Source organism: Vidua chalybeata, chromosome 4, assembly GCF_026979565.1.
Source record: "Vidua chalybeata isolate OUT-0048 chromosome 4, bVidCha1 merged haplotype, whole genome shotgun sequence".
NCBI classification, from domain to species: Eukaryota; Metazoa; Chordata; class Aves; order Passeriformes; family Viduidae; genus Vidua; species Vidua chalybeata.
In genome coordinates this window covers 39930038-39949003 of record NC_071533.1, presented here as the reverse complement: position 1 = coordinate 39949003, position 18966 = coordinate 39930038, and the positions used below count along the sequence as shown (strand labels likewise).

Genomic DNA, 18966 nt, shown 5'->3' with positions numbered 1-18966 from the left:
AATGTTTGTAACATCCCACTGAGGGGCAGAGCCCCACACGCTGTCCTGCGAGACAGACTTGCTGCAGGTCAGAGAGAAAATATTTTAGATAAGAAGAAATAAACAACCTTGAAAACCAGCATAGACGAATTACGACTCCTCCTTTGGCAGCGGGGCTGAAAGACAGAGACTTTCTACAGTCTCGGGAGCATTTAAATATCACAGATCCCGACAAGTGCTGATCGTGGCAGAGAACACTGCCCTTTTTTTTTAACATAATTACCTTGTATATATGTATTTAATGTATCCATTATTAGCTCAGGTGTACTTCTTTTTTAATGTTCTTCTTACAACCTATTTTCTTTGTGTTTTACTTTCTTTGGGGACTCATATCCTTAGCAAATCTATTCATCTCTTCACATATTGCTATATTGAATCTGTTCTTGCTGGAGTTTGGCTGTATTTTGCATTTTCATGTAAGATAATTTTTTTGAAGTACATAAAGATCATTTAAAGTCATATGTTTTCAATTATGAAAATGCCAACAAAATAAAGTGTGTTCTTCCTCATAACTGACCTAAAACATGAGATTTAAATACTCTTAAGTCCAGCATATTTGCCTGTGAAAAATATCTTACTGTTGAATCAAGTTCACATATTAAAAACAAGAACTTTTGCTTTTTTAAAATACGGGCAAGAAAGTCAAAGTAGAACAACCAAATGCTTTGCTAGGTGGATACCAAAAGAAGCAGAATGGGGAGAAAATCAGAAGTTCTATTTATGTGGGTTTTCTTAGAATGAAATATTCTTAGTGTTGTATACTTCTAAGCTGTATGGGAAAAGTGTTATAATCAATCTAATTGGCTTTTTTCATACTTAATGTTTTTATGATTTATAAATGAGTTTGTTACAACTTCAAGAGGGGATATTGCCAAATACTTTTGAATGCCTTTCATTCCATGTAAAAAAAAGAATTGGAAAGGAATATGCACATCATTTACGATTCCTCTAGAAAGTGTGTTAAGTATTTTTTTTCTTAATGTGTAGCTTATTCTATAAATGGCAGTATAGATAGCTATCTCTCTTTTCACTTGGAATCACAGACGAGCTCACTGCAAAAATCTGCCAGTTCTGGATGAAATTGTACAGAAATACGTGTCCCAGCTGGTTGGCCTAGGGTTCTTGTGAAAAATTGGCTCATATTACAGCTGGCTCCCTTTTTTTCTGCAGACCATGTAACTTTGTGACAAGAAAGCAACAAAAGAAGGGCTAAGGAGAATAGCCATCCTTTATAGGGTGAAGGGGGAAAATACAGTGATGAAGAATGAGGAAGAGTCTGAGGTAACAATGCCTTCTTTGCCTCAGTCTTTAAAGTAAGAAGAGTCGGCCTCAAGGTCCCCCACCCCTTGAGCTAGGAGACAGGAATGGGGAGCAAAACAAAGCCCCTGTAATCCAAGAAGAAATAGTCAGTGACCTGCTATGCAACTTAGACACCCACAAGTCATGGGGGCTCAAGCCAGGGGTACTGAGGGAGCTGGCAGAAGAGCTCAGCAAGCCACCTCCAGTCATTTACCAGCAGCTCTGGTCAAGTGTGGCTGTCCCAGGCGACTGAAGTTGAATGGTGTGACACCTATCTACAGGAAGGGCCAGATGGAGGTTCCAGGGAACTCCAGACCTGTCAGCCTGACCTCAGTGCCGGCAAGGTGATCTCTGCCAAGCAGGTCATCTTGAGTAAAATCATGCAAGATGTACAGGACAAACAGGGGATCAGGCCCAGCCAGCAGGGGTTTACAAAAGGCAGGTTCTGCCTGACCAACCTGGTCCCCTTCTGTGACAAACTGACCCACTTAGTGGATGAGGAAGAGGCTGTGGATGTTGTCTACCAAGACTTAAGTAAAGTTCTTGACACTTCCTCCCACAACATTCTCCTGGAGAACCTGGCTTCCCGTGGTATGGCTGGGTGTCCTCTTTGCTGGGTTAAAAACTGACTGGATGAGCAGGCCCAGAGAGGTGGTGGTGAATGGAATTGCACCCAGCTGGTGGCTAGTCAGTAGAGTTCCTCAGGGGCTAGTCCTGGTTACATTTTTTATCAATTATCTGAAGGAGATCAAGTGTGCCATCATTCAGCTCACAGATGACACCGAGTTAGGCAGGAATATAGGTGTGCTAGAGGGTAGAAGGTTCCACAGAGGGATCTGGACAGCCTGGATCAATGGGCTGAGGCCAGTTGTAGGAAGTTCAGCAAGGCCAAGTTCTGGGTCCTGCACTTGGGTCACAACTCCATGCAATGCTACAGGCTCAGACAAGAGTGGCTAGAAAGCTGTCTGGCAGAAAAGAACCTGGAGATGCTGGTCAAGTGCCAGCTGAACATGAGCTAGCAGTGCTTCAGGAAAGTTTATCTTGAATATTAGGAAAAACTTCTTCACTTAAACAGTGATCACAACTTGGAGCAGGCTGCCCAGAAAAGTGGTTGAGTCTCTTATTCCTGGAGGTGTTTTACAGACATGTAGAGGTGGCATTTAGGGACATGGTTTAGTGGTGGACTTGGCAATGCTGAGTTAAAGGTTGGACTCAGTGATCTTAAAATTCTTTTCCAACCTAAATGATTCTATGATTGTAAGACCTGTCTGCTAGAATTCGGTTTATTTTTAAGAATTGGATAACTTCCTGGTGGTCTTACAGCCCTAATCAACTGATTTTTGCAGTAGCAGAGATCTGTCCCTGCTGAGCGTAGTGGTGGGAGCTTTGCTAATACCCTTGCACTTCCACCCCACACCTGACAAATGGTGTTTTCTGAGCTAAGAAATTCAGTAAACCAGGGCACCCAAGTGGTGCATGTTCCGGATGGCTACTCATCAGTGCAGTGCAGTGTCAGCTAGCCATGTAGCACGGAGACAATTAATAGTTCTGAATAAATGAGGGAGTTTACAAAACAATTAAGGAACCTTGGACGTGACACATTTTCAGGCAACGTGTTTTGTATGATTATGATTTGTGCAATCAAGGCTCTGTTATGCCTGAAAGGTAATGAGTGTAAATTGAGAAGGAGAAAGGAAGCATATTGAGAGGTGTTATATATAAAGTCCAAAGATACTACTGAAATGTTGACTTGCTTCAGACAGTACATATACATCTGGAACATATTACTGCAGCTCTCCTCTAAGAGAGGTCCAAAGCAAGTAAAGGAGGCTTATTCCAAGATTAAAAAAAAAATATTACAAAACCCACTACTTTTTTTTATTGGAACTATTCAAAAAATGAAATATAATGGCTACCTAAGTCAGTTTAAGTATACCATAAATAATGCATTAAATATTGCATCAAGAAATAACTACAAAGGTTACTGAAGCAAGCAATGTGAAAAATCAAGGTGTAGCAAGAAAACCTGTTGGCATTTTATCTCGAGCTACAAAATGTGCCCATTCCCTACTTCTAAATTCACAAGTTGAGCCCTGTAAAATGTCGTTCCCCCGTACTTTTTATTTCCCTGATCGTAAACCTTGGGTTTTACACAGGAGCTACTTGACTAGTAGTAAGTGCTCACTTTCCTTCCAGGACCAAGCCCCCATCTTAAATGGTCATAATATATGTTGTGCATACAACATATGTACAAAACATATGTACTACAAAAAGGGGTAAATGATATGTGGAAGTATTAAGTGAATAGTTTGTGGTGAGGCTTTCATAGGTTTCTTCCCAAAGAGGCCAATTGGTAAGGACTTAGCAACATGTTTTAGAGATATTTAAGATACTATATGATGGTATAAACTGAATATGAAAGAAAACGAAAATAATAATTAGCATGATTCTAGCAGGGTACAAGGGAGGTGGAGGGAAAGTAATTCAAGCTACTGGTGTCAGTATGATTTATTAACACTGAGAAGCACAGCACCTCTGCAGCATAACTATACTACTAAGTACCATAAAACCAAATCATTATATGATGAAAAAAAGGCCCTTTTCCTCTAATTTAAATTTAGATTTATAGTTATGAATTATAACCATGCGGATTAATCTAATTTTGGTTTTAACATAAATTATGTAATAAAGCTTCTTCATATTCTGGCACATTCCCCACCTACAGGCAACAACACTTTATTCAAAAGTAGTTCAGCAGTCTTACTCTGAATAAGATCTGTGATCACTAAAGACTATAAAGAACCTATATATTCACAGGGTAGATTAGATAATTCTTTCTCTGTTGCATTCTGGCCTAATTATTGTTTAATTGAAGGACTAAATGCATTGTTATGATATGCTAAGGCTTTATTTAAATCTGTCTTCCTCCATGATGACTTTAAGATACTTTCAAGATGCAGGAATGGGATGTAGTCATTGCGTATGCATGTTTTAAAACAACTTGTGCAGATGGACATAAGTTTGACAGGTGAAACATTTTGATAGGTTTTAAATGGCATGTGTCTGAGAAACATTGCTGAAAATGAAAAGTTGTGTCAGAGTAACCTGTGGCAAAAATTTACAGTGGTGAGTTTCCCTGTATGTGTGAACTTGGAAAACTGGTCCTGTTTCTCTGTTTCTGTGCCTGCTTATTTGTATTACTTTATTGCACTAATAGATTTTAGACAGGAGTGTCTCACTGAAAGAAACAATCCTGTATAATAAACACTGTTCACTGAAATATCAAGTCATGGCATTATGTTATGGTTTCTAAAACACTTAAACCAGTTTATTTCAGGCAATTGTCATATTTTCTTTGTCCATCTTTTTTCCTTGTTTGAAGTAGAATATTCATCTTTTGGTGATACAAGAAATAAATTGTTTTTCATGTGATATCTTGACCCATATTTTAAATGCTTTTTATTTTTTTATAGGTCCTCCCATGCCATCCTCCTCATCTAGTCCATCAGTTACTGAACATTTACACTCCCCTCCTCCATCACCCAATCTCCATGACAACCAGAGGTGGTTATTAAGTAATAATGCCAGCCAGCCAGTTCAGGACTCTGATACAGATGAGGACTATACTGCCGGCTCATATCTAGTACAGACCAGTGATAATCCAGTATCTGTCCCAGGTCATGGTAAGAAGAGGACAATTTGTCCATAGTTTAAATACCCTTTTGTTTTCCATCTTCTTAAGAAATTGTCTAACAAAAATATATCAAAATGACTCTGTATTTTAAACTGATTTTTCCATAAATGCCACAAATTGTTTCTATTTTACTGTAAGAGAAGCAAGAGTAGAAAATAACTGCTAATATTGAAAAGATCATTTAAGTCATTTAACAGGTAATGCTTATGTGAAGCAGTAGCTATTAATGATTTATTATGTAATCTAGTTTTTAGCAAGTGACTAACCTTTAGTTATACTTTTTAAAGGGTACTTAAAGGTACTGAAGTTGGTTAAACTGTCGTGATATTTAGCTTCAGAATAATGTAAAAGTTGTCTTTTACTACCTCATCAAGTTTAGCAGGTTCCAGCCGTTACTTTGATTTCCTAAGGGAAGGAGAGGAGGATTTTTTTTAATGGATAGGGTACTCAAAACTGTGGAAAAAAAACTCTAAAGAGAGCTGTGAGATGACAGGAGGCACTTCTGAGATAGATGATTGCACATTTCCCTTCCTTCCAACCAGTATCAGTAAGCAAAAGGAGTGACATACTTTAAACACCAGTGCCTGCTTACACATTGTGCCCAAAGAAACCACTTTTTTTTCTTTTTTTTCTTTTTTCTTTTGATATGAGAAAATATATTAGCCACAGGTTTCCATTTTTGCTGCATGACTGAACAGACTTTCTTGGTGTAGGCATAGGCAGTCTGGAAGATTTTTTTTTTAATTCACAGCCCTTCTCAGGTAGATCAGCAAAGATTGGAGCAAGCCACTTCAAATTCTAAGAACCATTTCTGTCTTTTGATTGTTAAAATCTCACCTGCAGATGAACCACTAGAGGGGGTATGGAGAAATCTTTTTCTGCAGATTGCACATCAGCTGATTGGACAGAATTATTTTGCCAAGCATAACACTAAATTTGAGCTTCTCTTCTTAGCTTTGAGTGGAGTTTTGGTGTTGTGTCTAAAAGGCCAGTCTGCTAAGAGCACTCATGTATGTGAATTTGACACATTGGATTAAGGTCTTTAAAATTAATGATAACTTTATTTTTGCATGTTGAACTTGCTCAGTATTTAATCTGTGAAGAACTCAAAAAATGGTCATGCATTGTCAAAATCAGGGTATGCTATCTTTCTTTTATCTCTAGCAATATGAAATCTGTTAGAAAATATATTCATTATCCAAAAGATAGCCTGATTTAGTTCAATAAGTCAATATATTTTGATTACTATATCCTCCAACCCTTCTTTTATAAATGAAAAATGCAAAAGCAAGACAAAACTGGTAAAAATTTTGAATAGTTGGGAGGATCTGTGTGCATCTTTTAGGAAGCTAGTAAATGTTAATCATTCCTCTAGATTTTAGGCTTTTTGTTGCTTCTGAAATTTTGAACAGTTGCTTGCCAGTGAGTTTACCAACCTTCAGGAATGTTCCTTAACTTGTTTCATCCCAGACAAGCTAAATTAATTTCATCTGATCCTGTGTCAAGTCAAGTCTCAGCCTTTTAGCAGAACATCAGAGGGGTTTTGATTACAAGTAGGACAGGAATTAGCACTGTGGTATGTGTTGAGACAGTTGTTCTTTGTAAGACTTTTGGTAAGAAGGAGGAAGACCCAGCATATTCTGCAAGTATGTTCTTCTTCCTTTTCCCTCTCTCTTCCCACTCATCTTCCCTGTATCCTCTACCTGCAGATGTCTGATATTCACCCCTTCAGCATGTATGTGTGGTAGAAGTGTTTCCAGTTCCTGCTGTCAGATGATCTTTCTCTCCACAAGATTAGACTTCTTTTTAGAAGTGCCTTAGCTTGCTAACCACAGATACTGTATGTATAGTGATTGCCATAATTTGAGTCAGGCTTGTTGCTTTTCTGCTGGTTAAGGAGAAGATAATAGCTCTTCGGGTAGCAGACTTCCATTTCCACATGAATGAAAATGAAAATTTTCAGGGTTTGTGTTACTGGAAGAAAGATTCCTTTCACTCAGCACATAAATGAATATTGCTTGGATTATCTATCTGATTTGCTAATGCTTGGTTTCTCCTATAGGCTGATGGCCTATTGGTGGGGAAAAAGTATGTTCTTTGTAAAACAGGGAAAAGCAGAATTTAATAAGTTAGCTACAACTTTCTTCTACTTGATGATATGCATGGTTGTGTAACATTGCATTGTAGTATGTGGATCTCTCAAATTCTATCCTATCAAGTCAATATCATTTAATTGTAGTCTTTAGTATGCTATTATTTGATTATTGCATTTTCTTTAGCTAAAATGGTAAGTAATGCAGGATGTGTAGCACTTCCATAGAAAGAAGGGGTTTTTTTCACCAGTTGTCTTTTCTTTGGCATCATAGATAGCTTTCAATGCTATCTAATCTTAATGGGTTCAAAGTAAATTCAGTGCCATATTCCAGATAACTTTGTCCAGTGTTTTTGTTGGCAGAGGGTGAGCGATCACTGCTGAAGCATTTAGGGATAAAAAAAGTGCTGACTGAAAACAATTATATTATTGAACTGCTTTCAGTTATATTGACTTTATTTGAATAGCAAGTTGAATTAACATCTTCTTAGTCTATTCAAACATCTGATTTTTTTCCTTTAGAATGAGTCCATTTGACCAATGTCTTTTATTTGATTGGCTCACTCAAAATTTAAAGGATCTGAATATGTGTGTAGAATTATATTAATCTGTGAAGCTGGATTTGATTAGCTTGTTTTATTAACCCGTGGGAATTAGCTTCCTTTTCTGGAATTGGCTTAAAAAGCAAAGAGAATTAGTAAAATGAGTTATCAGATGCTTACCACAAGAAGCTACGGTCTACATGGAGGTATTACTAGTAGCTTTAAAAATTCAGATCAAGTGAGGACTGTTGTGGACAATTTAATAGGAATAATTTAGTTTCTCTAAGAGCAATGTGTTAGTAAGTCATGAAATTCAGGAGGAGATAAATTTTAGGACCATCAGTTACAACTCTTCTTTTACATAGCATCTCTGATTGATTCTACTTGTTCCTCTTCTTCAGGGTGCAGCTCAGTATAGAGCTGAGAACTGTTCCAGCAGTCAGTCTGTTTGCTTACTGCTATCAGAACAATTTACTTATTACATTTATTGTTTTTAGAAAGAACAGCAAAATGGTTTATAATAAACAGGGACATCTGAATACATATGCAGGGAAATGAAACAGTTGTTAAAGTGAGAGGGAGAGTAGAGTGAACTGGAAGCTGGGAGGAAAGAATTCTTGAATGTGATTGAGTTGGAGGGTTTCCTTATGTCACTAAGTCTGCTTATAAAAAACAGAAGTCATGTAGTATCTGTATTTAGGCATTTTGATAAGTTTCTTAATCTTTTTCCATGAAAAGTTATAGATTAGACAGAATTTGGAGGGAAATTTATTGAAATTAGTAGCAGCTTATCTTTTAACACAGAATTTAATATAATGAGAAATAAAGTGCTCAATTCTTAGTTTAAGCAGAGAGTATGAAGACAAGGTATAGTTAATATTTAATGCTTACTACTGACTATGAAATTGAAGAGTCTGAATTAGAAACTCAGATTTGAGAATTTTTACCCCTAAATTTGAGATATGGGAGAACCAGAAAATGCAAAATAGAGAAGGATGTATTTCACAGAAGCATTTGTATAGTGCATTTGAACGTCAAGGTTCTCGTGTTTCTTAATAACAATTTGTGATGATAGTTATTGTAATGGGAAGATCTGAAAAAAATTCAATATAATATAAACTGGTTTTCAGTTGTCCTTGATCAAGGATCTGCCAGGTAATGCACAATAAACAAGATTTTGCTCCAGCCACATGGGAATTGCAGATTGATGGGCTTTTCAGTTCAAAATGGCTAAGCCTTCCTACAAATTTGGAAATCTAGAGCACAATTCTGAATTTAAACTTCTGAAAGAGAAAAAATAAAGTAATAAAGCTGGTTGAATGTAAAGGTATTTGAACTCTCTGCATTCAGAGGTCTCATTGTAGGACATCTCACTCTACAGATACCAAATGTGCTGTGGCATAATTCTCCTATAAATTAAGGACTTTAGTTCATGATGATTCATTAGAACTTGATGGAAGAGCTTATACAGAAGTATCTGCCATACTGAAATTATTGTTTTTATTATCCCACAATGTCAAGAAGCCAAGGTCAGAGCCTTTTGCTTTTGTACAGGTACCTGAGGGAATAGGTGCACAATGCTCAAGGCTGGCACTAGTAAACACCAGATAGAACACAAGTATAGAGCATAGATGTGAATTTTATTAGGAGTTTGTTAAGGGTTTTTTACTCTTCAGATTTTCCGTACATCTCTTATGTTTTCTGCACAGATACCACAATTCATATATAACCAGCATAATTTAACAATCTGCCTCACTTCTGCCTTTTTCTTGTCACCAAGAGCAAAATGAAATGGAAGTGTTTGGAAGTGTACACAGGGATTTGTGCTATAAGTTAGTGGAAGATGCTAGTGACTTTTAAGGCATCTTTTCTTCCCTCGCAGCTCCTATCAGGGTGGGAAGAGGAAAATGGGATTTTTCGCCTTCATACCCAACTGGATTGTGAGAAGGTTGGAAATAACCTGTGAATATTGAAAAAACCTATGGCAAATTAAATCTTAGCCAATGTGGAAGTACCTTGTGTGGCTTTCTGGTAGTCCTGCCTTAGTGCCTACTAAACACTTCCCAGTCCTTACTCCATCTCTGCTTTGCCATAGTTACTCCACAAAGGAAGTTGCATGTGCTGGTGAACTAGAACTTGGCAGCCAGGCTGTCACCTGCCATGTAATTTCACAGAAGGAATTCTTTTGATATCCTAGAATATTCTTAGTAGGAAGAGATCCACAAGAATCATCGAGCACAACTTTTAAGTGGATAGCCCACACAGGGATTGAGCCCACAACGTTGGTGTTATTAGCACCATGCTCCAATGAACTGCATTTTAGTAGTTTAGGTTATTGGGGAATAAAAGGAGAGGGAAGGGGGTGTGGGGGTGTTCAAGGAAACAAACTTGAGGTCATGAGATTAAATGCTTTAAAACTCTTCAGGTTTTTTTCAGTGAAATATATATATTTACTTCTTTTTCTTTTCATCATTCTCAGAACTGTCAGTCATCTGGAATCTCTGAGGGTATCCACATGCCTTATTTTCATTGTTGTCTTACACATTGCTTAATGAGAGTTTTATCTTTTATCTCATAATTCATCATAAATTAAATTTTGTCACTGTTGTATCAGTACGTACAATTTGTCCTCAGGTCTGACACTGGCCCTAGAACATGTTACTTTAAAAATTAAGTCAGACCTGTTTGGATTGAAATATTCTGTGATAATAAATTAGGATTAATAGTTCAAACAAGGAGGAGTTGTTTTGAAGTACATCATGGGGATATCCTATAATCTTGGTTTTATTTAACATCCTCATTAGTTATATGGATGATGGAGTAAAAATGGCACTAAAAATTTCCCAATGATACTAAATAGCAAGTGTTCTAAGTGCTAACTAGAGACGAAATGTTAATAGAAGAGGGCAAGGAAAGTTCATTAATTGTATAGCCAGAAACTACCAAAATGAAATTAGAACTGAAAAATATAAGCTGGTCTAAAGTGCAGTGTATTCAGGAAAAATCTAAGGAGAAATGGTCATAGGCATTAATCTGCAGCACGGTCTGACTCACAAGTACAGTTGGAGCTGCATTTACAAATATATCAGCAAAGAGGGATTCCTAGGCACAGTATCAATGGAATATCAGTTTGGAATTCAGACATCTTGCTTCTTCAAAGTTCCTGTCAAATTCTCTTATTGCTCTTTATTTTACTGTTCAGATATACGTGTATGAAAACAATTATGAGGTTGGAGGTATAACTATATGGGAGTAGGTTAAGAGATTAAACTTTGGCTCAATACGTGGCCTGAGCAATAATTAATTACTGGCAAAGAGAAGCTAATAACCAAAGATAGAACGGAACATGTTGCATGCAGTGTGGGGATACAATTAAAAGTAATAGGATGAAAATAAGGAAAGGAAAGATTAGGCACATTGTTAGGAAAAACGGCTTAACAGTAAACTACATTAAGATATCAAAGTCTGTCCCAAGGAAGTGACAGAAGCTCTGTCACTTTCTAATATGATATTAAAACAAATAAAAATGTAACTCGTACTGCTGAGAACAAACCTATGTTCAATTAGGAGAAGGTGGACTGAGGTAACCTCCTGGAGCTTTTCTAGTAGGACTTGTGTGCATTTCAAATCAGGTATATGTGAGTTTGGAGTTTATGACAGATTTTCTTACTAAGCTATGGCTACGCTTGTTATGTTGGCAGCCTGCATGTTGAAATGCATTGCCTGTTTAAATGTAACAGAAAATGATTTTTCCTGTAGCCCAGACCTCGCTCCTAAATTGTCCAAACCTTCCACAAGAAATCATTTACAAAACAGCCGCTTTCCCTTCCCATGTGCTGGACCGTTTTATATCCTGCAAAATTACAAAATAAGATTCCCAGTTCTCAGTGAAAACTGCCAATGTCTTCTGGGCATGTACATACTCATGTAAATATTTTGTAAGCAAAAATGCTTGATACCCATAAATTCACAATGCCCGTGATGCTGAATAGAGGTACTTGACAAGCCTTCTGTAAATACAGAATAAGTTCATGTTATAAAAATACATGCTGACTTTTTTTCTCAGGCCACAGATAGTTTTGTTTCAGCCAGTGTGTAGCAGAGCTTGCAGCCTTCCTTGGTAGCTACAGAAGCACGTAAAGCTCTTATGGTCCAAAGTCAGATATTGCAGGAAGGCAAATACCTTCCCGGAACTACAGATCAACAGATTTAGCTGTTCCACTTGCTTGGGGCAAATGTAGTTGCCTTAAAAACTTGAAAATTGTGTCTTGAATGCTAGCCAGTTTATTTTTTATCTTTTTTTGATATTTGATTTCAATTTCATGAATCCATCTTTTTATCCTCTTTCATTGGTTTTTAAGCCAAAATTCTGTCAACATTGTTCCCTTAATGTACAAAAATGTACATTTGTTCAGTTTAATTAAGCATTCAGTCTGTTTGCCAAGAGCAAATTACAGTTCCCCAATCTCACCCTCACCCTTCCAAAATCAAATTTTGCAAAGTGGTGGGCAATTACTTCTCATATCTGATTGTTGTAAGTCATGTTTTGCTCCTAAGAGATTTTTGTAGTTTTCAATCTCTTACTATGTTAATTAATAGAAGAGCCAAGACCCAATTATTTCTTCTCAGATTGTGGCCTTTGTAGCCTTCAAAGAACAGTCTCCCCCACACCTCCTGTATCATTAGCCACAAAATATCTTTCCAGAGATGATTTTGGCCTTTTCACGAATCAAAGGATTCAGAGTGACAAATTATCCATCTTATACTCGAATGCATGCCAGATGGGACAACCTGCCAACTGTGTATCGTAGTGCGGATATGATCTGATGTGGAGACATTTTCTCCACTCCTTCTTCCCCATCAAAAATCATATTACAGAAAATCAGGCAGTTTAAGAAAATCTGTGAAGATAAATTCATTCTGAAATACAGTGAAACATAAAGGCAGAATATCGTTTTACTGAAGGAAGAACGCTGCACCCAAATGTCAGCTCACTTGAAGTGAACTAACGTGTACCTGGCGCAATAGATGAACATAAGAGTCAAAAATGCATCCTTCCCTCTTGCCAGTGCTTGCACACACTTCGTTTCCTTTGACTGCTTGATTACAGAACAGACATTCCTAATTGCAAGATAAGGAGCTTGAATTTAAATTCTGTCACAGTTTAATGGAAGAATCCTGAAGTCGCAATCAGGAACAAGGATGTACTGCTCTTGTGCAGAGAGTAGGCTGTAAGAAATTTATGGTAGAAATTAATCTGTAATACGGAAGGTAAGAGGACAAGGAAACAGTCACATAGGGGGTTTATTTTCATTATAAATTACAAATCTGAGGACTTCACCCAGGTACTGCTTATACTGACTTCTAGAGGAGCAAATGTTATGCGAGTGCACAGCAAGTTACTTGTATGACATCAGGAGCAGGTGCAAGTGTGTCACATCATCGCATGAAACTCTTTTATTTTTATTTTTTATTATTTTATTTTGGAGAAAGGTCTAGTATTTTTAACTCTCTACTGCAATGCAAATTCTTTTTAAAAAGCTATTTTTAGAAAGGGAGGAACTCAAGATCTTACATATGTTCCCATGTGTTCATCACTTGGTGGCAACAGTCTGAATTTACAGTTTTACAAGCCTTTCTTATGAGCTCTAATGCTCACCAATCCTTGATGGATTTGTGAATGCAAAAGTTCTTCTAGAAGCAAAGAATGAGTTGAAGATTGTGAGTTTTTAATAAAATCTTTTTTTTTTTTTAATACCTAGTTTATTCTATAGTTCCAGTGATTGCTATGGCCTGATTCTGTGCTTCTGAGGAATTGCTGTTGGATTAAATGGAAGCTGCTAGTGGAGGTTAATACAGAAATCTGGTCATTGTGATGCAGCTGCAGTATATGTTTTATTCTATAGTGTTGAAAAGTTCCTGTAGCAAAAAAAAAACCAGATCATTTGACAAAAGTTTTTTAAAATTCTGATTTGTCTTCTCATTGCCTTTTGATTTTCATTTGAACTCTGTTCTCAGTAGCTATAAGTTGGAGGATCGTGCTTTAAACATGCTGCATGCTGAAAGTAAACAGGGGTCTCAGAAATTCGGCTGGCAGATGCTTGTTGCAGTCTTTCATAGGAGGAATGCTAAGGATTTTGTGTTTGAGTCACTAAGCAAAAAAAATAATGTGCATTGGATGATTGTGAAAACAGCTTATCTCAAAGTTGCTTTGAAAAGTGAAAAGCTAAATATTTGTCACCTTTAACATCCTTTATCTTTTTAAATATCATCAATAGTTTTAATAGCCTAAGGACTGTGCTTAAAGCATGAGTTTTCTACTCTTTTCTCTCATATACAAACGATTTTCCATTTAGTATCTTTCTGTGTCTGACGTAGCACTGACATGAATTTATTTGTCACTAACCCATTAGGAGTACACAGGAGTAGTAACCCTGCTTTATAAGGATGCAGAGATCTGACTAGAAGGCACATCAGCCTTCCTTTCTCATGCAAGGCCAAGGATTCCTATTGTCAGATGCAGTGGGCATGAAAGCAGCAATTTTACAGCACAAAAACTCCAATAACATTTACTGCGGTTGGCTGAGATTGCAGTGCACACAGGCACTGCTCAGTCTTGGTTGCTTAAGCACCAGCTTCCCTTGGCTTTTTGCCAGCCTGCACGCTCCAAAGAGACAAGCCCTTTAAGGCGAACGAGTTTTCCTTGTAACTTGCTTTGGGGTAAACAGACCATTCAGGCATAGTTTATTGCATTACATACTTGACTATGCATACTGGAATGCAGCAAAGTAATTGGTAGAATTATTTTAATCGTTAGAATTCATAGGTACAAGATATGTTCTCTGAGCCAGGAGGGAGGGGAAAGGGAAAAGTAAGGATGTTTCTATCTGCTATGTTGCTGATCATTTATTACAAAAGTCTAAAAATACTCTCTCCGTGGGAATTCTGTATGTTTACACTACTATCTCTGCTACAGTTACAGAAAACAGAATTAATTTGCCTCTTTATTGCTATTCTTCTCTTGAAGATAAATCCCATAACAGTTAGCAGCAAGATGCAGTGTCAAAGAACAGTTCTGTTTATGTAACAGGATACTTTGTTGTCATTAAAATAACCAAACAAAACAAAGTCCTCAATTTGGAAATACTGTAATCACAGAATACTCACAAATTAAAAGGAAGTCAGTTACTGTAAGTTTTGCCATCAATCCAACTCATCTTTGTATTGAAAGGTACTCTATTTTGCAGAAATCAGCAGTAAACTTACCCTGTTATTGCCATAACCTAGAGACTCCAGATGAAATGGTCTCTTAAATATTACTTTGTATGCATTTCTTGAAGCATCAATTTAACACTGCAGTAGCTATTCAAACAACATACAATGGAATTTATTTGTAATAAGCATGTTATATCTGAATATACAGGAGGCTCACTTATCACTGCGTACAAAATATCAGCTGCTGTTGGTTGAGTCTTTTAGTTCATTCAGAAAGGTTCAAGGAAGAGTAAAGCTTTCCCTTGATGTTGTTGCTAGCAGTTGGTGTGAGCGGCCTTGTTTTTCTGTTCATTCTTAAATGCAAAGACACCACAAGGGTTTTTTTGTTGAATGCTTCCTTCTTTCTCCTCAGTGGCATCCTACATTGTATTCAGGAAAGCTTTAAAATACTGTCTGTGGTATTCCTTGAGTCTCTGGGTTACTTTCTGGTAGCTTGTCCTCTGTGCAGTGGTGAAAATGCGAGGATAGGGGTGACCTTGCGCCCCCTTCTCTGTGTACACCAGCTTCGAAATTGCTTCAGAAAACAAGTGAAGCACTTCTAATGAATTGTGCTTTTGATTCTTTGAATCTGCACAGCGTCTCCATCAGGTTTTTACAGCTGGACTCTGCCTGTAATTGCTACTGGGGTGAGATGCACAACATGGGGTTTTGGGAGCTAAATACTTACATTGTTTTACTGGCCAAAAATATATAACATAGAGGGAGCGACAGACCTCATGGAATTCACACTTATATGTCTTCATGTTCTTCACCCCTTTCCGACATGCTGCTGATTTGCCAGCAGGCACTCTAGATACAGCTTCTTAAAGCAGCAGTGTATTAGTAAAGAAGTTCTTTGTTATGTCTGATACATGTCCAAAGATCTGTTTATTTTTATTGGTACTGAAAAATTAGAAAGAAGCACTTCACCATTTTAATCTTGTTGACATCAGAATATATAGTAATGCTCAGGGGAAAAAAAAGTATCCACCAATAGAAACAATAATTGATACCTTACAATTTTCAATTTCCAAATACTTTAGATCTTAATGTGCCTTCAGGTATGCAGCATTTGTGGCATATTTACCTGGATAATTCAAAAATAATAGATCTTTTTTGTGCATTTTTCAAGCGATACAGTATAAAGTTGTTGCTTACATCTTGTAATGTATGGTTCTCAAAATTTCAAAATTCACTGCAGTATTTTTCTTCAGATGTCCTTCTTGATCTATTTCCTCAAGGCCTTTAATCAGTGGTGTGTAATATGGAATATTTTTCTGTTTGTTTATAGTTTTGTATGAATAACTCAAAATAATTGGTGTCAGAATGTACCACAGCATCATGTATGGATCTCTTCCTTGCTCAAGTTGAATTATTTCTTATTTTAATCTAGTCTCCCATTTAAAAATCTTTGATGTCTCTCCTAGTTGTAGTGAATTCTGGCTACTGTTGTGTACCTAAGCCAGTTAACAGGAAGGTAGAGATGGGTGATGGGTTAGATCTTTTAAAACTCCTTTCTAGCTTCTAGAAAGCCCTCCAGAATAAACTGCTTTGCAGGCCTTCTGGACTGGAGGCCCTGAGGGACATTCCTAGGCAGGGTGGAGGAATCAGCCAGTATACTTGCATTGTTTTGAGCCTGAAAGGGAAATACTTCCTTGCCCTATTACAGAGATTTATACTGTTAGCTAGACATTTTAAATTGCTGGTTGTTTTAGAGAAAAACCAGCAGAATAACAATCAAGTAAAACAGTACAGCCTGCCCAGATTCATCTAGTTGCTTTATCATTAGTAATACTCAAATCAACATTTCTGTTAAATAAATTTATCTGGAAGTTCTTTTGAAAAAGTCTTGAGCTCTGGGTGCAGCTTTGCTTCATTGTCATATAATAACTTTCTATGATCATGGCCACAACAGACCAGATTTTTTTCCCCCTCTGTATATATAAAATTCCTTGAGAGAGAGTTAAAATTCAAACTAGTAAAGAATGAAATGCTTATACTTAGGCATTTAAACCACCTATGTCTAAAAGTAAGTACCCTGTAGTACCAGTTCTGTGTTAGGGAAGTTGAGGAAGCTTCCATATCCTTCATGCATGCTTTAGCAATGTTGAAGTTCTTGTATGGTGTGCTGCCCCAGATTTAATCTGTTCTGTCATATCTTAGGAACAGAGAGTGGCTATAAACTCTGCACCTGGAATCTTAAACTACTGCGTATTTATGTATTTTTGAGTGATGGATTGAATATTGCTTCTACAAAAAGTTCAAGAAATTTGAAGGCAGAAAGAAAATCCAGAGAATGATTAAAAGATTGTTCAAGAGGGGGTTGTGTATGGTTAGTAGTATATAATTTTTCTAACACTAATCCTGAAATAATCAAATGTGAATACTAAATAGTCTATAAACAATGCACTAACTTTTCATCTTAGTGATGATAATTAGTGATTCTCAACTTGCACAAGTGCAAATAATGTCTTATATCCTGGCAGAATTAAGTTGTAGTTAATATATGCATATGTTTCCATTTCCTGTTACTGCACTCCCATGATTACAACAGAGCTGAAAATGTATTTAAAGAAATGTGAAAAGCATATTCCTGTGGTTACAAAGACTTGAACAATTCAGTGGCATTTGCAGGCAGCCTTTGGGAAAACCTCTTGAGAGGCATGAAGTACAGGAACCTCTAGATGTAGTGCTCTTTCATGGCTGCTCTAGTGCTGTTTGGTTCTTTTGGAGATGTTGAGTAGTAAAGGAAAAAATTGTTGCAGATGTTGTAGATGTTTATACCACTCAAAAACTTGCTCTCTGCTGACGTAAGTACCAGACAGCTCTTTTGCCATGATTTCTGCCTCCAAGTGCAAAGCTGTGTTGCTCTGAGGGTTAACAGTCCTAAAATGGTGTGCTGTTTCCATTGCACTCTCTGAAACTCAGAAGGGAAGGGCACTGCCCCTTGCCATAGCTGTCTCTTAATAATGACCGTGAGATATGAGTGAAGCCAAGTGGTGATGCAGCAAAGCCTCTGATTTGAATCCACAGAATACACTAGAAAACTAGATCCCATTTTCTTGGTGTATTTGTTGTTTGCCACAGTAGGAATAAAAATTTCCATTGCTGCTGTGGAATATCAGTGGAAAACTAAATGTGCAAATAATGGAGACTGCTCATCTGCACCTCGTATCAATTTCTGAGATTGTTCAGATGGCTTACTGAGGAGCAGACATGACTCCCCCGTTCCACTAGAAGCATATGCAACTGATTAGGGGACATTTCTTTTCTAATACCATGCATCATCTTGGAAAAAAAAGAAAAGGAAACATTCTTTTCAGGCTCTTTCAGGCCCAGACTTCTGGTAGCCACCTTGAGGCAAAGCAGGAAAGAAATGAGTGTAGATGAGAAAGCAGAGATTGTCCTGGACTCCTCTGCCCTTAACTTCATCCTTCATGACTCATCTGTTTAATGCCCCTTAAGTAGTCAGAAGTGCTGAGGAATGCCATATAGTCAAATCTATAATTAAACAGATGCAAACAGGCACGAGCCTTTAACTCCCTGAAGTGATCTGTATGCATCAATGTGATTTTTTTTTTCCCTTTTCATTATTTGAAGAGGTTGGGTATTGACTTTTTTCCTCTTGTTCTATCTTAGTTTTAATCCTTCTTATCCTTTAAGTGTGCTATTTTAATTTCCTCCTTTTCCTTTTTTTGCCCTTCTTCTTTGAAAGCATCTTTTTCTTATTAAGTCACTTAACCTTTATTAGACCATACCATGCCACTCCATCCTAGTTACTACTTTCTCTTTTATCCCTTTTTCTCTTTTTTTAATGGACTCTTTTCATATCATTCTCTCCTTGTTCAGGCTTCCTATGTCCCCTTCCTCATTCCCTTTGTTGTTCTCTCCATGGGACAGGTATAGCTCATGAAAAGGTGCTTTGTTCAGAATGTATCTGCCTTGGGGCAGCTATTTAATGAAAAAATCAGCTTCCACCCCATGCTCCTATCCCTCTGAAGCCCGACGCAATAAATGCCAATTACAGTTCTACATAATTAAAGTAA

At 37.2% G+C, this 18966-nt stretch overlaps 1 protein-coding gene across 1 annotated transcript in view; it reads left to right on the top strand.

The window, feature by feature from the left end:
• TENM3 (teneurin transmembrane protein 3) overlaps positions 1-18966 on the top strand; it is a 666217-nt gene that overhangs the window by 487655 nt on the left and 159596 nt on the right. Inside the window, exon 10 of the mRNA XM_053940099.1 lies at positions 4812-5021. Coding sequence (XP_053796074.1) covers positions 4812-5021 — 210 coding nt within the window. The remainder of the gene's footprint in view (positions 1-4811; positions 5022-18966) is intronic.